Source organism: Trachymyrmex septentrionalis, unplaced genomic scaffold (assembly GCF_001594115.1).
Source record: "Trachymyrmex septentrionalis isolate Tsep2-gDNA-1 unplaced genomic scaffold, Tsep1.0 scaffold108, whole genome shotgun sequence".
In the NCBI taxonomy this organism is placed as follows: Eukaryota; Metazoa; Arthropoda; class Insecta; order Hymenoptera; family Formicidae; genus Trachymyrmex; species Trachymyrmex septentrionalis.
This window is the reverse complement of record NW_017304207.1, coordinates 25,448-39,242: the sequence shown is the minus strand read 5'-3', so window position 1 is coordinate 39,242 and position 13,795 is coordinate 25,448. Positions and strand designations below refer to the sequence as shown.

The following is a 13,795-nucleotide window of genomic DNA, read 5'->3' as shown; positions in this document are numbered from 1 at the left end:
AATAATACAATAAGAACGACTGAAAGTTATTAAGTTTACAAATATTAATTGGAGAAATAATAAATACCTTGAATCCTGCTAAATCCTGACTTAGCGTACTAAGTTTAAGATTATGTATTATAATGAGATATCCTGAAGTAGTGCATATTAACATTTTGCTAGTATCGGGAGTAAGTCTTGTTCGCATTAGTCCATTTGTATGAAACACACGATTGTACACAAAGCTATTTTCTGTAAAGCTGTAAGGCATTGCAAAATATATGTTAATCATACAATATAGATGTAAAAAGAAGAAATTACATGTAATTAAATATTTTACCTATTAATGTCCCAAGTATATATGCTACCGTCAAATCCACTGGTCAACAATAAGCTGTCACTTGGACTGTACTCTATGTTTTTAACCCAATTCGAGTGTCCTTGAAGAGTTCTTATCCTTTGCTTTAAGTTCCTGGCATCCCATAGAGCAACTGTACTATCATCCGAACATGTTGCAAACATACGCTGATCCAGGAACCTAATTGACAATGAATTTTTTATTATTTTTTTAAATTAAACTTTGTGCACAGTTTACCATTTTTCTTTTTCCTTCAACATAAAGAAAAAAAAAAAGAAAGATAAATCGTGTAAGAAGTTTTGCTGGAAAGAATAGGCCTAATATTCATCTCTATTACACAGTTTTTTTTTCTTTCAATTATAAAGGATATAATAAAAATTGTCTAACCTTACGCAATTGACGCAGTCACTGTGAGCATTATCTAACGCATGTATCAATTTTCTACATAATGGGTCAAACATTAAAATACTTTTCTTCTCACATGCCGCCAGCAAAAGGGACCTGCAATATTGATCAAACGTGAGACCGGACGATTCTGATCTGGAGGTCTTGGTAGATATGACTTTACAATCGTTACTGACCCATCTGGCGAGTATTCTAAATTGAACACACCGCCGTGCCTAGCGGCGGTCAGATTATCTCCGTGGTCCCAGGAAGTGATGGGCTGAATAGAAGAGTAGAGAGTCTTGTGGAAGTCGTCGCTGTGACCCAGTGGAAACTTCACACCCAGCTCGCGTTGTCTTAACCAGAGACTGTTCGGCGTCTGCTTGATCCTTATCTTCGGCATCTCTCAGCCAGGTGTTGATCTCAGCTGCATCCAATCGAACGTGTCTACCGGCTCACTGGTGACGATCGATGGGTTGTGCGACCGGATGAACGAGGATGCGAGTCCGGGAGCAGAACGCGCGTCAACCAGAACTCGGACGATTTATCACGTCCTTCAACTCTCCGATCTTTCCGTTTGTTTCTCTCTTCGCGATTAACGCGTTCAATCGGCACTCTTTCCACACCTTGTCGCAAACTCGCGGTGTCCCATGAGAAAAATCGAGAACTCCAACAAACGGTTCAAGGTTCAACGGGCGACTAGGTTAGGTGCGAAACGCTACGCGCGATATTACACGTGACTCACCGCGGGCACCGGGCACCGATATTCTTGGGTCGCGACACGATCGCAGTGTAGCGCGAAAACGGTATCGGGCGATCCGGTTCCCCACGTTGTCGTGTTTGGCGGAAAAAGCACTCCGACAGAGTTTAAATCAATTTTAAAAATCTGACATAACACAGATCAGCGCCATCTTTGCTGCTGATCGCTGGTATCGCTGTCTGTCATCGCATCGAACACAATCGACATCGGTTGATCGCGACACGAGCGGGTCATATGATTAAAAACAAGGACAATATGACAATATTCTCGAATGCGTATTCTGGAAGGAAGAAAAGAAAGAGAGAGGAAAGAGAAAGTGTGTATGTGTGCGCGATAATGCGAAATGTAATTAACAAAAAAGATACACCTCTTCACACGCGGTTTCTCTCCTTTAATTCTATCTTTTCCTTTTGTCTTTTTGTAGCTACATTCCAAAACATTCTCTCCGAGGAAAATTTTATTCGATATAATACATATATGTATGTAGTATACGTTACGTGTACTATTATATATATGTTTCGAGTAAAATTTTCCTCAGAGATGTAGCTTTTGAAGTGTAGCTTTAAAAAAATATTTGAAAAAACCCTAGTAAAAATTTTTGTCAGAATTTTTCACATAATTTTTCAAAATTCCTATGTATAATTTTGTAAGTTTCTCACATTTTTTTATACAAATTGAAACATTTCTCAGAAAATCTACATCTTTTCTCAGAATGTTTCATATATGTTATAATTATGAAATATCGTAACATTTCTAAGATTTTTTCTAAGTATAATTTCTGATGAAATGTTATAAAATCTGAAAAATTTTGAAATATTTTTTAAAAATTATGGGATGAGAAATTTCAAAATATTTCAGAATTCACCAGTATGAAAAATTCTGAGAGAAGATGTAAACTTTCCAAATATTTCTGAGTATTTCTGAAAAATGTTTCAATTTGTACAAAAATTATGAGAAAAATTTTCACCAAGGAATGGCTGCGTTCAATAGAAAAAGCAGCTTTGTACAAGGTTGCGTTCGGAAATGTTACCCGAGTGCCTCCATATATCGTTTTATCCTTGTTGTTCACCCAATGTTAAATAAAGATAGGATGCTACACGGACACCCGGATAACGTTTCGGAACGCAGCTCAACTATTGTATGTACGATTCTTTAATATGATTAGTTTATAATAGATCCAGTAAAGAACTAAGAGTAAGACAATCACATCAAAGAATTTTACAACAGTAACAAAGCTGTTTTCTTTTGCTGAACACAGCCAATATTCGAAGAATATTAAAAAAAATATATTTTTATAAATATTTAAATATTTTTCAAAAAATATTTGAAAAATATTTAAATAAGAGAAATTATTATACATATATAAATCTTTTTTTATAAAGTTGTTCAACTGAATAATTAAAAAATTTTAAAAAAATATCATTATATTCATTTCTTCAATTAAGAAGTAAGAAGATTCTGAAAATTACAAAATGGAACTCGAATGGAATGTACAGTTAAAAAATTCTGTTATTGACGGCGCGGTTTCGTATACGGAATAATAGAATGTTAATGAAAATGGTAAATAAATGGAAAATGATTTATTTTTATGAAAATGATAAATTAAAATTAACCCATCCATTGAACAATTTAAGATCTTTAAAATTAGTCTTTTGATAATAGCGAATAGGCCTGATATTTTTAATATTATTATTTAGTAATTCTTCCCTCTGTGTTTCGACAACAGCCAGCAACACTTCAAATCAATTCTACTCCTTTCGCGCAAAAAGAAAAGATATGAAGATTTCTCTTGTTTATTAAAGAAGGAATCACAAATATGAATCGAAAGGCAACGGGAAATAACACGTGCAAGTCGAAAAAGCTGTACCCGAGTGGAATCTACTTTCCTATAAGTATCATTCCAACTTCAAAATGTTCACAATACATTGATGTCTAATATGTTCAAATTTTTTAACTTTGTGTGGCATTTAAATTCTCGATGTAGGGATGCTCACCATGGCAGGATTTTATTCACAGTTTGTATATATTAGTTTGTGTTGTCTCTGAGAGGAAGGCTCAAAAATGAGCCGAACATGTAAGTGCGTTTAGTAGAATAAAGAAGTTTTACGCTTTATACATGTATTATTTGCGCGACGTCTACTGCGTCTGATTCCTAGTGCCCTTATTTTTTCTAATTTCTTTTAAAATATTTTATATATTGTACAATTATATATAATTATAAATATATAAAATATGTACATATATATAAAATTTTTTTCCGGGAATGGCGATCTTATTTAGCGATGTGCTTTTTGCATAATTGTTCTTATTAGATATAAATCGGATAAATGCCCACAATAAGTAAATCGTGATGTAATAATTATGAGTAATTGTAATGTAAATCTAAAACAATAATCGTTATGGCTGTTTTATGCAAAGAACACGAAGCTCTCTAGTTTTCGTCTAATTTAACATCCACATCGAATTTTAGGCCTGTCCCGCGTAAATGTTCCTCCGTCCATTCGTTGAATCGTTGAGCGAGGTCCTTTGACATGTAATTCGTCCAATCGCCGACTTCACCCTTCCTGATAAATTTAAAATTCGGATCGGTCTTTGTTTCATCCTTGTCTAGTAGCAGTTGTATGTTCACCGAAGGGTTCGCTGCCATTTTAGAAAATTTCAGATGTTCGCATAATCCAGCAACTTGCTCGTCCGTCACATTTTTGCCTAAAAATTTTGCTGTCTTCTTAATCGCTGCTACCTGATCCTGCAAAGCACAACGCACAATTCAACAAGAGAAATCAAATGAAGATTTACTCCAAAACCAATTGTTTTACCCGTTTCATTTCTTCATACGTGAGAAATAATATGTTAGCTTGATCTCTCGACTTCCAGAAAGGCAGAATGTGATCCCAAAACGGAGAGAATGGCACTAAACAAACATTATTTCTGAATATTGAATATTGAACTCTAATTTCGATGTTTACTTTGATATTTTAGCGTCATTTCTCAGACAGTATACAGAATATTTATGATAAATGTTTATTACATGGGGAAAAATGTTTTATATATAATTATATATAATTATAATTATATTAGGTAAAAGTCCTTTTACAAGTTGATAAAAAGATTTTTTTAATTACCCATAGAGGTTCTATTTTTTTTTAAATTGATTTTTATACAATTTGATAGAGTAACAATTTTATCTTTAAGAATTTGTATTTTTAATTACGATACGATAATTTTTTTTAACGGAATTACGAGCAATAAAGTTAAAATGTTCCTTTTTACTTAATCCGCGAGTAAGTCAGAAAAAATTGCAAGAACATTTTTAAAAAATGATTTTGTAGGGAAACTTTCATAGATAATCGAAAATTTACTCAATTTTTTTTTAGACACGCTACAAAGTGAAAAAAAAATTTTTTTTTTCAGCTTGTAGTTTTTTATAATATTTGTACAAATTACAAAACTCACATAAATTCAAAAAACCATTCAAAAGTAAAAATTTCAAGTTTTAAAACCCTTTTCTTAAATTTAAATTTTCATTTTTTTTAACGAAAATATTGATGGGGAAAGTCCTTTTATCAACTTGTGTGTATGTGTAAAGGAACTTCTTTCCTAATCCAATATATAAAACATTTTATATACATATATGATTACATAAAATAATATATAATTATATAAAGATTGACATATTTTATATACAATTATATATCATTATATATAAAATATGTTCATTTATATAACATTTTTTTCCAGATATTAATTTTTTGACATATTATATAAATATTTTTTTACATATCTCATGTATCATTTATAATAAATCTAAATAAATATTTCAAATAAGTATTTTTTACTTGGATTATAATGTCTTATTTAAGAGACCACAAAAATATTTATCAAATATTTAAAATAAGTCTTATAAATATGTTTTACAAATATTTTATAAATATTGTGTGCTATCTGGATTTGGAAACAGAACAACAAAAATTTAAGATATCTAATTGTTGAAAGCATACACATATTTTTAAAAAGTAAGTATTCCTGGAGAGTCTATTAAAATTCTTTCAAAATTATAAATTCTTTTAAAAATTGTGACGAACATATCACGAATCAATGACGTATCGTTCAACGTACCACTATCACGTAGCATTAATTCTGCGAAATCATCGAAGCTTCCATTCATACCGTGGAATACTTTACAATAATAATAATAACTGACGCAAACGTCTTTTGGATTTCTCGTGATATATACTATCTGTAAAAAAAGAGAAATTAATACAAAAGCGAAAAAAATCGCGACTTTCCACATGTACGTTGCATCATTACCTTTGGCTTCTTCTCATGGAGCTGCCGCGGTAATAAATCCCAAGGTAGATGAGTTTTAATGTATCGCGGCCTTGGCATCTTTGCTATATTTTCGACAGAGTCACCCAGATCTTTAAACCATTCATCATACTTCCCGTTGACCATGATAACCGAACCTCTGATGAGGAAAGACATTTGGAAAATGATAAAGAGTGCGTTCCGAGGTCCGCATAAAGTGCATGATGTATCGTTTTATCCTTCTTTATTATTTGGTGAACAACAAGGATAAATGATGCATCATGCGCTTCATGTGTAACTCGGAACGTATCCAAAGATACCCAGATAGCAATTGCTAACGTTATTTATCATTACTTTGACATTAAAATGACATTTAATTTAATTATGACAACATTTTAATATCAAAATGATGACAATATCTGCTTGCTCTACCTTGATAGTATAATTTCTCTTGCAATTTTACAAAATAATGATTCGACTCGTGAATCTACTTACTCGAGCGTAGGACTCCGCTTTAGTATAATCGTACGGGCTTCTTCGTAATCAAAGTCGTGTCCGATGCACCATGTCATTTCCTGTGCCCAGTGACTTCCTGAAAATCAATTATTAAGTATTAAGAAATAACAATTGAGAAAAGAAAAACCGATTATCAGGCAACGTTTTAAAAAAATATTTTTAATATTTATTTTATATTTTTAATATAAAAATAAATGTGTTAAAAGTATATTTTAAAAGCATTTGCTGATTGGGGATTAGTGGTAACACCTGCTTGATCACTCTGATTTACTCAAACTCTGATTTACTCAATTGGCGATTATAACCCTCGTTTCTACCAATTAACTTCAATTTTAGTTTACCTTGTACTTCATCTTTTTCTAACTCTTGAAACTAAAAAAAAGATGAAGAGATAGAATCCAGATTGAAATTAAACTACATTGGTAGAAATAATTCAACTCGCTTACGGCAAAATTTTTGACCATAATTCAGCGTCTCTAATCTAATTTTTCTATATGTTAAAGTACAGTAAAAAAATGTGTAAATCTATCTTCATTATCAAAAAGAATGATCAATTGAGTATAACATTTGATCACTCAGGGCTTGATCAAAAGTCACTCTAATTACGTGGAATTTTTTTCGTTTCGAATATAAAAACCCGTTTGTTTCTTTTTTTTATTATTACATAACTGTAAAATTTATTTCGAATTATTTACTGAATTGTGTTACTAAAATATTTACCAGTTCGAGGAAACGAGATCATCCAGACGTCATCCTCGTATACCGGCATGTCACGTATTTTCTGTGCGTAAAAGATAATTTTTGGCGGTAACAAGCAATAACTGGGTTGCACCTTTACAAGACTCGGCTTCAACCCAAATATCTCATCTAATTTATCCGCCGTCTCGTCATCCATAGTTGAAAACACAATCGATCTTTTATCCACTGCAAAAAAAAAAAAACAATGCAATACAAATGAATGATTTAAAAAGATTTGCTTTGACAATTCTATATTTGACTCTCACTTATTCCGTACTGTTTATATCGTGCGGATATCAATATACGCGAATCTAACGCAGATTCAAGTATGGACTTTACACACTCGGATGCTGTTGCACATGCGACTTGCAGAGGAATGAATGTACCACCCGATCATGATGACCTACTGTCGACTGGGATACTTTTTACCGGTTCTATTCCTTTTTCCTGTTTACGATGACTTTCATACTTTCATATTTGCAATGTAAATAAAATCAGTTTTTATCGCGTGCATTTAACAATAAAGTATAGCTCACAATCGCAAATAATAGCAAATATGTTTATATATTTAGACTCAATGAATAAAAACAAATTTTTTAATTGAAGGGCTATGAGCCAATTATTATATATAGTTATGAGCAATTAAACATTCAGCTTTTTTACTTATAGCCCTTTAATTTTAAAATATTATATTTGTATATCTTATTCTTTTCATTTATAGTTTATACGTTCTTTTTTTTTGCTTGAATCCGTCGTGTGTGATTTTAATCTGTTTTCTGAAGTAATTAAGAAAATATTATAAGCGCGGAGTTAGATGCGTTAAGATATTTCTGTACCCTTCGGTTCATAAATAATCTAATTTTTACAAGGAATTTTAGATTTAGATAAAAGTGTAGCTTGCAAAATTGAAAATAAAATTTATTTAGCATTCAATTAGTTGCGCTTTTAACATTGCAATAATGTTATCAATACCTGGGAAAAAATACAAAAAAAAAAACATACAGAAGTACCCCTTCCAATTTTTATGAGCTTTTAGTATATTTAAAACTAAAATAAAATACTCTTAAAATCATTCAACATTCATTATAATTTTCTTTTTTATAGTTTCAAAAGAAAAGAATAGATTTTTTTCAAAGGAATGTTTCGCCCTAAAAGTGCATACATATATGTAGATACGTATAAAAAAATATGTATCTTTATTTTGAATACAATATGTTAAAAGCTCATTAAAATTAGAGGGAAATATTTCGTGCGTTTCCTTGTAAAATAATAAATAATGTATACATATTTTATGACTTTTTACAGTACTCAATATTCAATGACAATTCGTATGTGTGCTACAAATCAAAGCTACATTTTAATAAATACCTCTTACGATTTTAGAATAGTATTATTTTTATAAATCCTGAACTTTAAATAGATATTTTATTGCGTATGTTTGTATCTTATTACTGTTGACGCTTATGTACTCATGGATGCGTTCGGAGAGACTCTATTTAGCGCTACAAACTGTTCGCGGAGCTGCAGATAGCGTTAACAAACACTATCATGATTAATGGTATCACTAACGGCGTATTATGTCACAACTGCGCGCTATCAATGCTATTCCTTCCGAGGTAGTATATTGGTAGCGTTAGCGTTTACAGATCCGTGAACGGTCCTAGCGTAGCGTTGCGTTTAACATTCGTCAAGATTAGATTAATGTTTGAGAGGATTCTGTTCTCCAGTGGCACCAAACTTTTCTCTCTTTAGAATTTCGTAGATTAACGTACGTACGTAACGTGTGAATTTCAAATTTTACCGTAGTGAATGCAATCTCTGCCACTAGGCAATGCCACAAGCAATGCTTGCCACTAGGCTGGAGTGAACGTAATTTTTGTTTGTATCATCTTTAACTTTTCAAAGTTTCTGAGTTTAAACTTGTGTATTTGATTTCATTACAAATGTAAGAATCAAAGGTATTTTGTTACTAGCGATTTTTAATTCCCATGTACGAAAAGAAGTTACTATTGCGATATAAGGCGACAGGGTATTTCGCTGCAGATGCTTAAGGTCCTTATTAGATGTAGATACGCTTCTTCTTAAATCGATAAAGGATTCTTCCTTTTATCTGATTAATTTGCTCAGTGTAACTATTAATTTTTTTATCTAGTTTACATTGTTTACTCCGGCCTAGCGGCAAGCCATCATAGAGATTGTAATTGAGATTGCGTTTTGTTATTCCTTACGAGAAAATTCAAAATTTACGTTACATATACTTTACAAAACCCCAAAAATTTAAATTACAGAGAAAAGTTTGATCAGTGATTGAAAATAAAATCCTTTACATTAACTTAACCTCGGCGAATATTAAATCTCTCTGATTAAACGCTATCAATGCTACGCTAGGATCGTTCATGGAGTTTGCTAACGCTATCGCGCTATTGGCTCCCTAAATCTCACATATGTATAAAAAAAAAGAATAATATACATTCTTAATTATATGAGAATAAACACAAATTATAGTTTATATTTAAAAAATTTAGGATAGAATTTTGTTTATAAGTTTATCATTTTAATAAAAAAAAAAAAATATTTAAAAAATTAGAAATACAATTATATACTTATACGAAATGTATATCAAAAATACATATATATCTAAAGAGACACGGCGCATAAAATTGCAAATAGAATTTTATTTTATTTTAGCCATTTAACTTAATTATTTATTACTATTTTTTATCTTTCTTTTTTCTACTACTGCGGAGGTGATTTTTTATCAAACGTAAAATTGCCGATGAACAATTATGGTAGGAAGTGTAAAGCGCAAGTAGTATTGCATGTTTAAATTATTTTGCGACATTATTAACTTTCTCGTCAAGTAGATGAGATTTCACTTTCGGAGAAAGTCACCCGACTGCATTCTTATCAGTCGATTACACATTAAATGCATTTCTCGCCGTGTAGTCAAAAATGCTGATTTTCAATCGTGAAAATATAAAGCCTTAAACACAATGAGTAGCAACAGCGACAGTGATAGAAATCTATAGGCAATACGCATAGCGAGAGAAACAGATAAATCCAACAGGAATGCATAGTGGAAGAAATTCGGATTTCTTATGGATTTCTTTCATTCTTTCACCATTTAGGAATGCATATGTCAATCAATATATAGAAATACGGAATAGGTAATAGCGATAAAATTTTCGACGAATTAAAATTCTGTGTCTATTCCTATTGCTGGTAAAAAATTTTTCATGCATGAATATGTATAAATATACATAAATATTCATGAACATACACAATTTTATACGAAATACGTCCATACATGTTCATATATCCTTCTTTCTTTAGCAAAATTACTTTTTAGTGTAATAGAAATAACAATAGTAATGTGAAAACATTAAAAATAATTAAAAGCATAATTTTTACACTATTTATTTTAGAAAAAAATCAAGTTTGAAAAAATGTTAAAAAATTACTTAATAATATATTATATATAAAATTATATAATTATTAAGTATAATTATATATGAGCAATTTTTTTAACATTTTTTCAAATTAATTTTTTTCTAAAATCAATCGATGAAAAATAAATTTAATTATTTTTTATGTTTTACTATTGTTATTTTTATTACACTGAAAAGTAATTTTACAAAAGAAAGAGTGATGTATGAAAATATTATCATATTTCATATATAAATATATGTGTTTATGAATATTTATGTATGTTTATACATATTTATACACATTAACGTATGACAAATTTTTTTATCGCGGATGTATTCTTATCGCTGTTATTTGTAGTCCAAGATCCCATCGCGAGTTTGTACACCTATCGCGTGTGCAGATGAAAAAAATCAAAGTTCGTGTTGAGGGCAACACTGACCGCAAGGTGCCTAAAAAAAGTGGTCCAAGATATCATTCATTACGAAGTTTTTGATTAAAAAATTTTAAAAACATAACCCATCGCGTATGTTTACAAAAGGGCTACCGTTGGAAAGGGGAGAATCTGCAAATTACGAAAATGATAGGGTGCCACCTTTAAAGTGTTGACCAGATTTTTAAAGGCAACCCTATTCCGTAAAAAGTAAACACTCGCGGTGGGATCTTGTATTATTCGTATTGCATTTAGAGTTTAAAGCTCTATAGACACAATAGGCAACGGTGATAAGAATAGCTATAGGAATAGTATAGAAATAAGATATATAATTGTCGCCTCCCGTTGCACAATATCGTGAAAGAAATAAGAAATAAAAGGCCAATCAAAAAGATGCAAGCATGGTCGACTCAGGTCGACTTAAAGAGTCGAGTTAAATGCGCGCCGAAACTGCGCGTTGCAGATCACGTGATCTCTCCCTACCCCCGACAATCACGTGGTTTATTGATCGCCATCTGTATCTGTGATTTATGAGTGTGCTGTGGATTGCTGATGCATACGAATTGAACGCTCCTGTTTACGTACGAGTGACCGTGTACGACATGGGTAAGTCTCTCACTGCTCATCGCAAAATCTATCCCGTAGGTTGACGCGACTATCGAATGCGACGATCGCGTGTCTTCGGTTCGTCGCACGGTTTTCGAGGTTATGTCCCGTCTGTCTACACGTACAGCTGTTCGTGCGTATGATGTTTCACTGACGTGTGAAATATACGAGTGCTTACATGTTGGGTGTGCACGCAATTTCGTATCCTTGAATTTTCGTAAAAGTCTTAACGAACATACATTTCGAGAGAAAGAAGAATCGCGGAAATGTACGACCGTTGCTTTTCACGCGCTCGAGAAGCAAGCTTGAAAGAATGAGAGTTCGTAAGTGCGTATCTTTATTCGTTTACTCACGTAGGATATTTTCTTCGTGCTTTCGCTTACTCTCGAGTCTTTCGATCCAATATGGGTTTTCCACTTAGTGACGCAAGTCGACAAACGTTATTCTTTCCTGACATTTATGCCTGGTTTATGTTTCTGTCTTAATCTTAGGCTTAGAATTAGTCCTAACTTAATCTTAAGGACTAAAGTTAAAAGATAAGAACTTTCTTGAGACTAAGATTAAGATTACGGTTAAGGCTTTACACTGGGGAAGCATAAATGACCTTATGGTATTCTTTGTTGTCAACTTTTAAGACTAAGATTAAGACCGAAACCAGGCATTATAAATAACAAAGACAGAACGACACTTGTCTCGATTTGTGTCATTAAATGGAAAGCATAACCAGCTCCTTATTTGTATAATGCATAGGATCAGTCAGTAGACTTTGTAATAGCAGTAATGTACATTGAAATTACGCGGTTCTTTGAATGCAAAATCAATGTACTTATGTTTATAATGTGTGGCTGTATGGGAGTGTATGCTGAGCTTGACTCCATAGAATAGGTTTGCTAGAAAAAAAAGTTATGCGAATCAATGTATTATTTCATATAATATATTATAATTCAATGCATTATTAGAAATTTAAACGAATGAGTTATGAAATCCTTTGTTGTGTCAATATTATGATATTATGCTACTCTTAGAAAATAATTGATTTGTTTTTTGTAACTGAACTTTCGATTTTTCTCTTCTCTTTAATGTGTCTAATTATATTAATTTTAAATGTAGAAGGAATAACATACAGCTACAAAGAACAGATTTAATAGTATATTTGTATTACTTGATGTATAATTATTTTCCAATGTCACTTCAGAGTATGTTTTATTCATAAATTGAAATTCCTTTCAGGTCTGTAAATCAGAAGGAGCTGTGCTGTACTTTAAACCGCTTTGGGAAGCGGGCAATGTGGCTTGGGAATAATAATCGCTGGAACTTTTCCATGGATCAGATATTTCACGATCTTATTCACGAATGTAAATATGTGGCCCCAGGAGCGCAACTCACTTACGCCTTGAGGAATCGCTTGGAGAAGTATAAAAGAGAAGTGCGAAAGGATATTGTGTCTCGTGAGAAAGATGATTGTACCGCTTTGTTTATCGCCTGCAAGAGGGGCCATGTAGAGATTGTCGAATATCTCATAAAAAAATGTGACGCGGACATCGAACAAAGAGGCAGGTACGAAGTGCCGGACGAGAGATCCGTTCATTGTGTTACTCCGCTATGGTGTGCTGCAGTATCAGGAAATTTGGAAGTTATAAAATGCCTTATATCCCATGGAGCTGACGTCAATGCGGTATCTGATTCTGGATCGACTCCTGTCAGATCTGCGTGCTTTATGACACATATGGGTAACGAAATATATATAATTCATTCAGAATACAATTGATAGAGAAAATAGAATATATAGATAAAAATAATGAATTAGATTAGATATCTTTTAAAAACATATTTTGTGAAATGGAAAGAAGTTACTTTTAGATAATTTTAGATATAAGTGCTGTAGATATTTTTAATCAAATTATTGCAAAAGATAGTATGTTAAATTAGAGAAGTTTAAAAGAGAAATGATAACAGTTTTATTCTACTTTTGCAATATATATGTGATTTTTTATCTACTTGTGCCTCTTCAATTAAAATAACACAATGCCTGCATAATTTTTTGCATTCAAAGTATTAAATAGGTATATATTTTACAATAAAAGCAATATAGTATATTTACGATTAAATTAAATTAGAATAAAAATATGAGTGTATGTAGGTCTAGGTCAGACTACTTTTAGACTCTTTGCAAGTGCTGCAATCTGTGCTAATTACTCTATGATGGTTTTATTAAAGGAACCAAATATATATATATATATATATATATATACACACATATATATATACAATATATATATATATATATATA

At 31.8% G+C, this 13,795-nt stretch overlaps 3 protein-coding genes across 6 annotated transcripts in view; 1 reads left to right on the top strand and 2 right to left on the bottom strand.

Annotated features, from left to right (window-relative positions):
• LOC108747449 (DDB1- and CUL4-associated factor 10) overlaps positions 1–1,622 on the bottom strand; it is a 3,380-nt gene extending 1,758 nt beyond the window's left edge. Inside the window, exons 1-4 of the mRNA XM_018484917.1 lie at positions 919–1,622; positions 725–838; positions 320–517; positions 68–239 (exon numbers count right to left, since the gene is read on the bottom strand). Of these exons, the coding sequence (XP_018340419.1) occupies positions 68–239; positions 320–517; positions 725–838; positions 919–1,124 (690 nt within the window). The 5' untranslated portion in view covers positions 1,125–1,622. The remainder of the gene's footprint in view (positions 1–67; positions 240–319; positions 518–724; positions 839–918) is intronic.
• A 2,094-nt stretch (positions 1,623–3,716) lies between these two features.
• LOC108747980 (estrogen sulfotransferase-like) lies at positions 3,717–11,873 on the bottom strand. Of its 3 annotated transcripts, none has more exons than XM_018485937.1 (7): positions 11,859–11,873; positions 7,023–7,226; positions 6,282–6,378; positions 5,790–5,946; positions 5,598–5,718; positions 4,298–4,392; positions 3,717–4,227 (listed from the first exon to the last, which is right to left on the bottom strand). In XM_018485937.1, the coding sequence occupies exons 2-7, from the start codon at positions 7,195–7,197 to the stop codon at positions 3,913–3,915; spliced, it is 960 nt and encodes a 319-aa protein (XP_018341439.1). In that variant the 5' UTR covers positions 7,198–7,226; positions 11,859–11,873; the 3' UTR covers positions 3,717–3,912. The 3 variants fall into 3 exon arrangements, with proteins under 3 accessions (XP_018341439.1, XP_018341422.1, XP_018341431.1); XM_018485920.1 differs by lacking the exon at positions 11,859–11,873 and adding an exon at positions 7,307–7,441; XM_018485929.1 differs by lacking the exon at positions 11,859–11,873 and adding an exon at positions 7,318–7,441.
• LOC108747971 (protein fem-1 homolog A) overlaps positions 11,431–13,795 on the top strand; it is a 4,869-nt gene continuing 2,504 nt past the window's right edge. Inside the window, exons 1-2 of one of the 2 annotated variants that reach the window (XM_018485903.1) lie at positions 11,431–11,505; positions 12,736–13,235. In XM_018485903.1, the coding sequence (XP_018341405.1) occupies positions 12,791–13,235 (445 nt within the window). In that variant the 5' untranslated portion in view covers positions 11,431–11,505; positions 12,736–12,790. Of the gene's footprint in view, positions 11,506–11,766; positions 11,829–12,735; positions 13,236–13,795 lie in introns of those variants that run through there. The other variant, XM_018485912.1, reaches the window with a different exon arrangement.

Coding starts and splice junctions, on each gene's coding strand:
- LOC108747980 (XM_018485920.1), bottom strand. Junction 6,379..7,022: donor GATCTCGTTTCCTCGAACTG/GTAAATATTTTA, acceptor ATTGATTTTCAG/GAAGTCACTGGGCACAGGAA. Junction 5,719..5,789: donor TCCATGAGAAGAAGCCAAAG/GTAATGATGCAA, acceptor CTTTTTTTACAG/ATAGTATATATCACGAGAAA.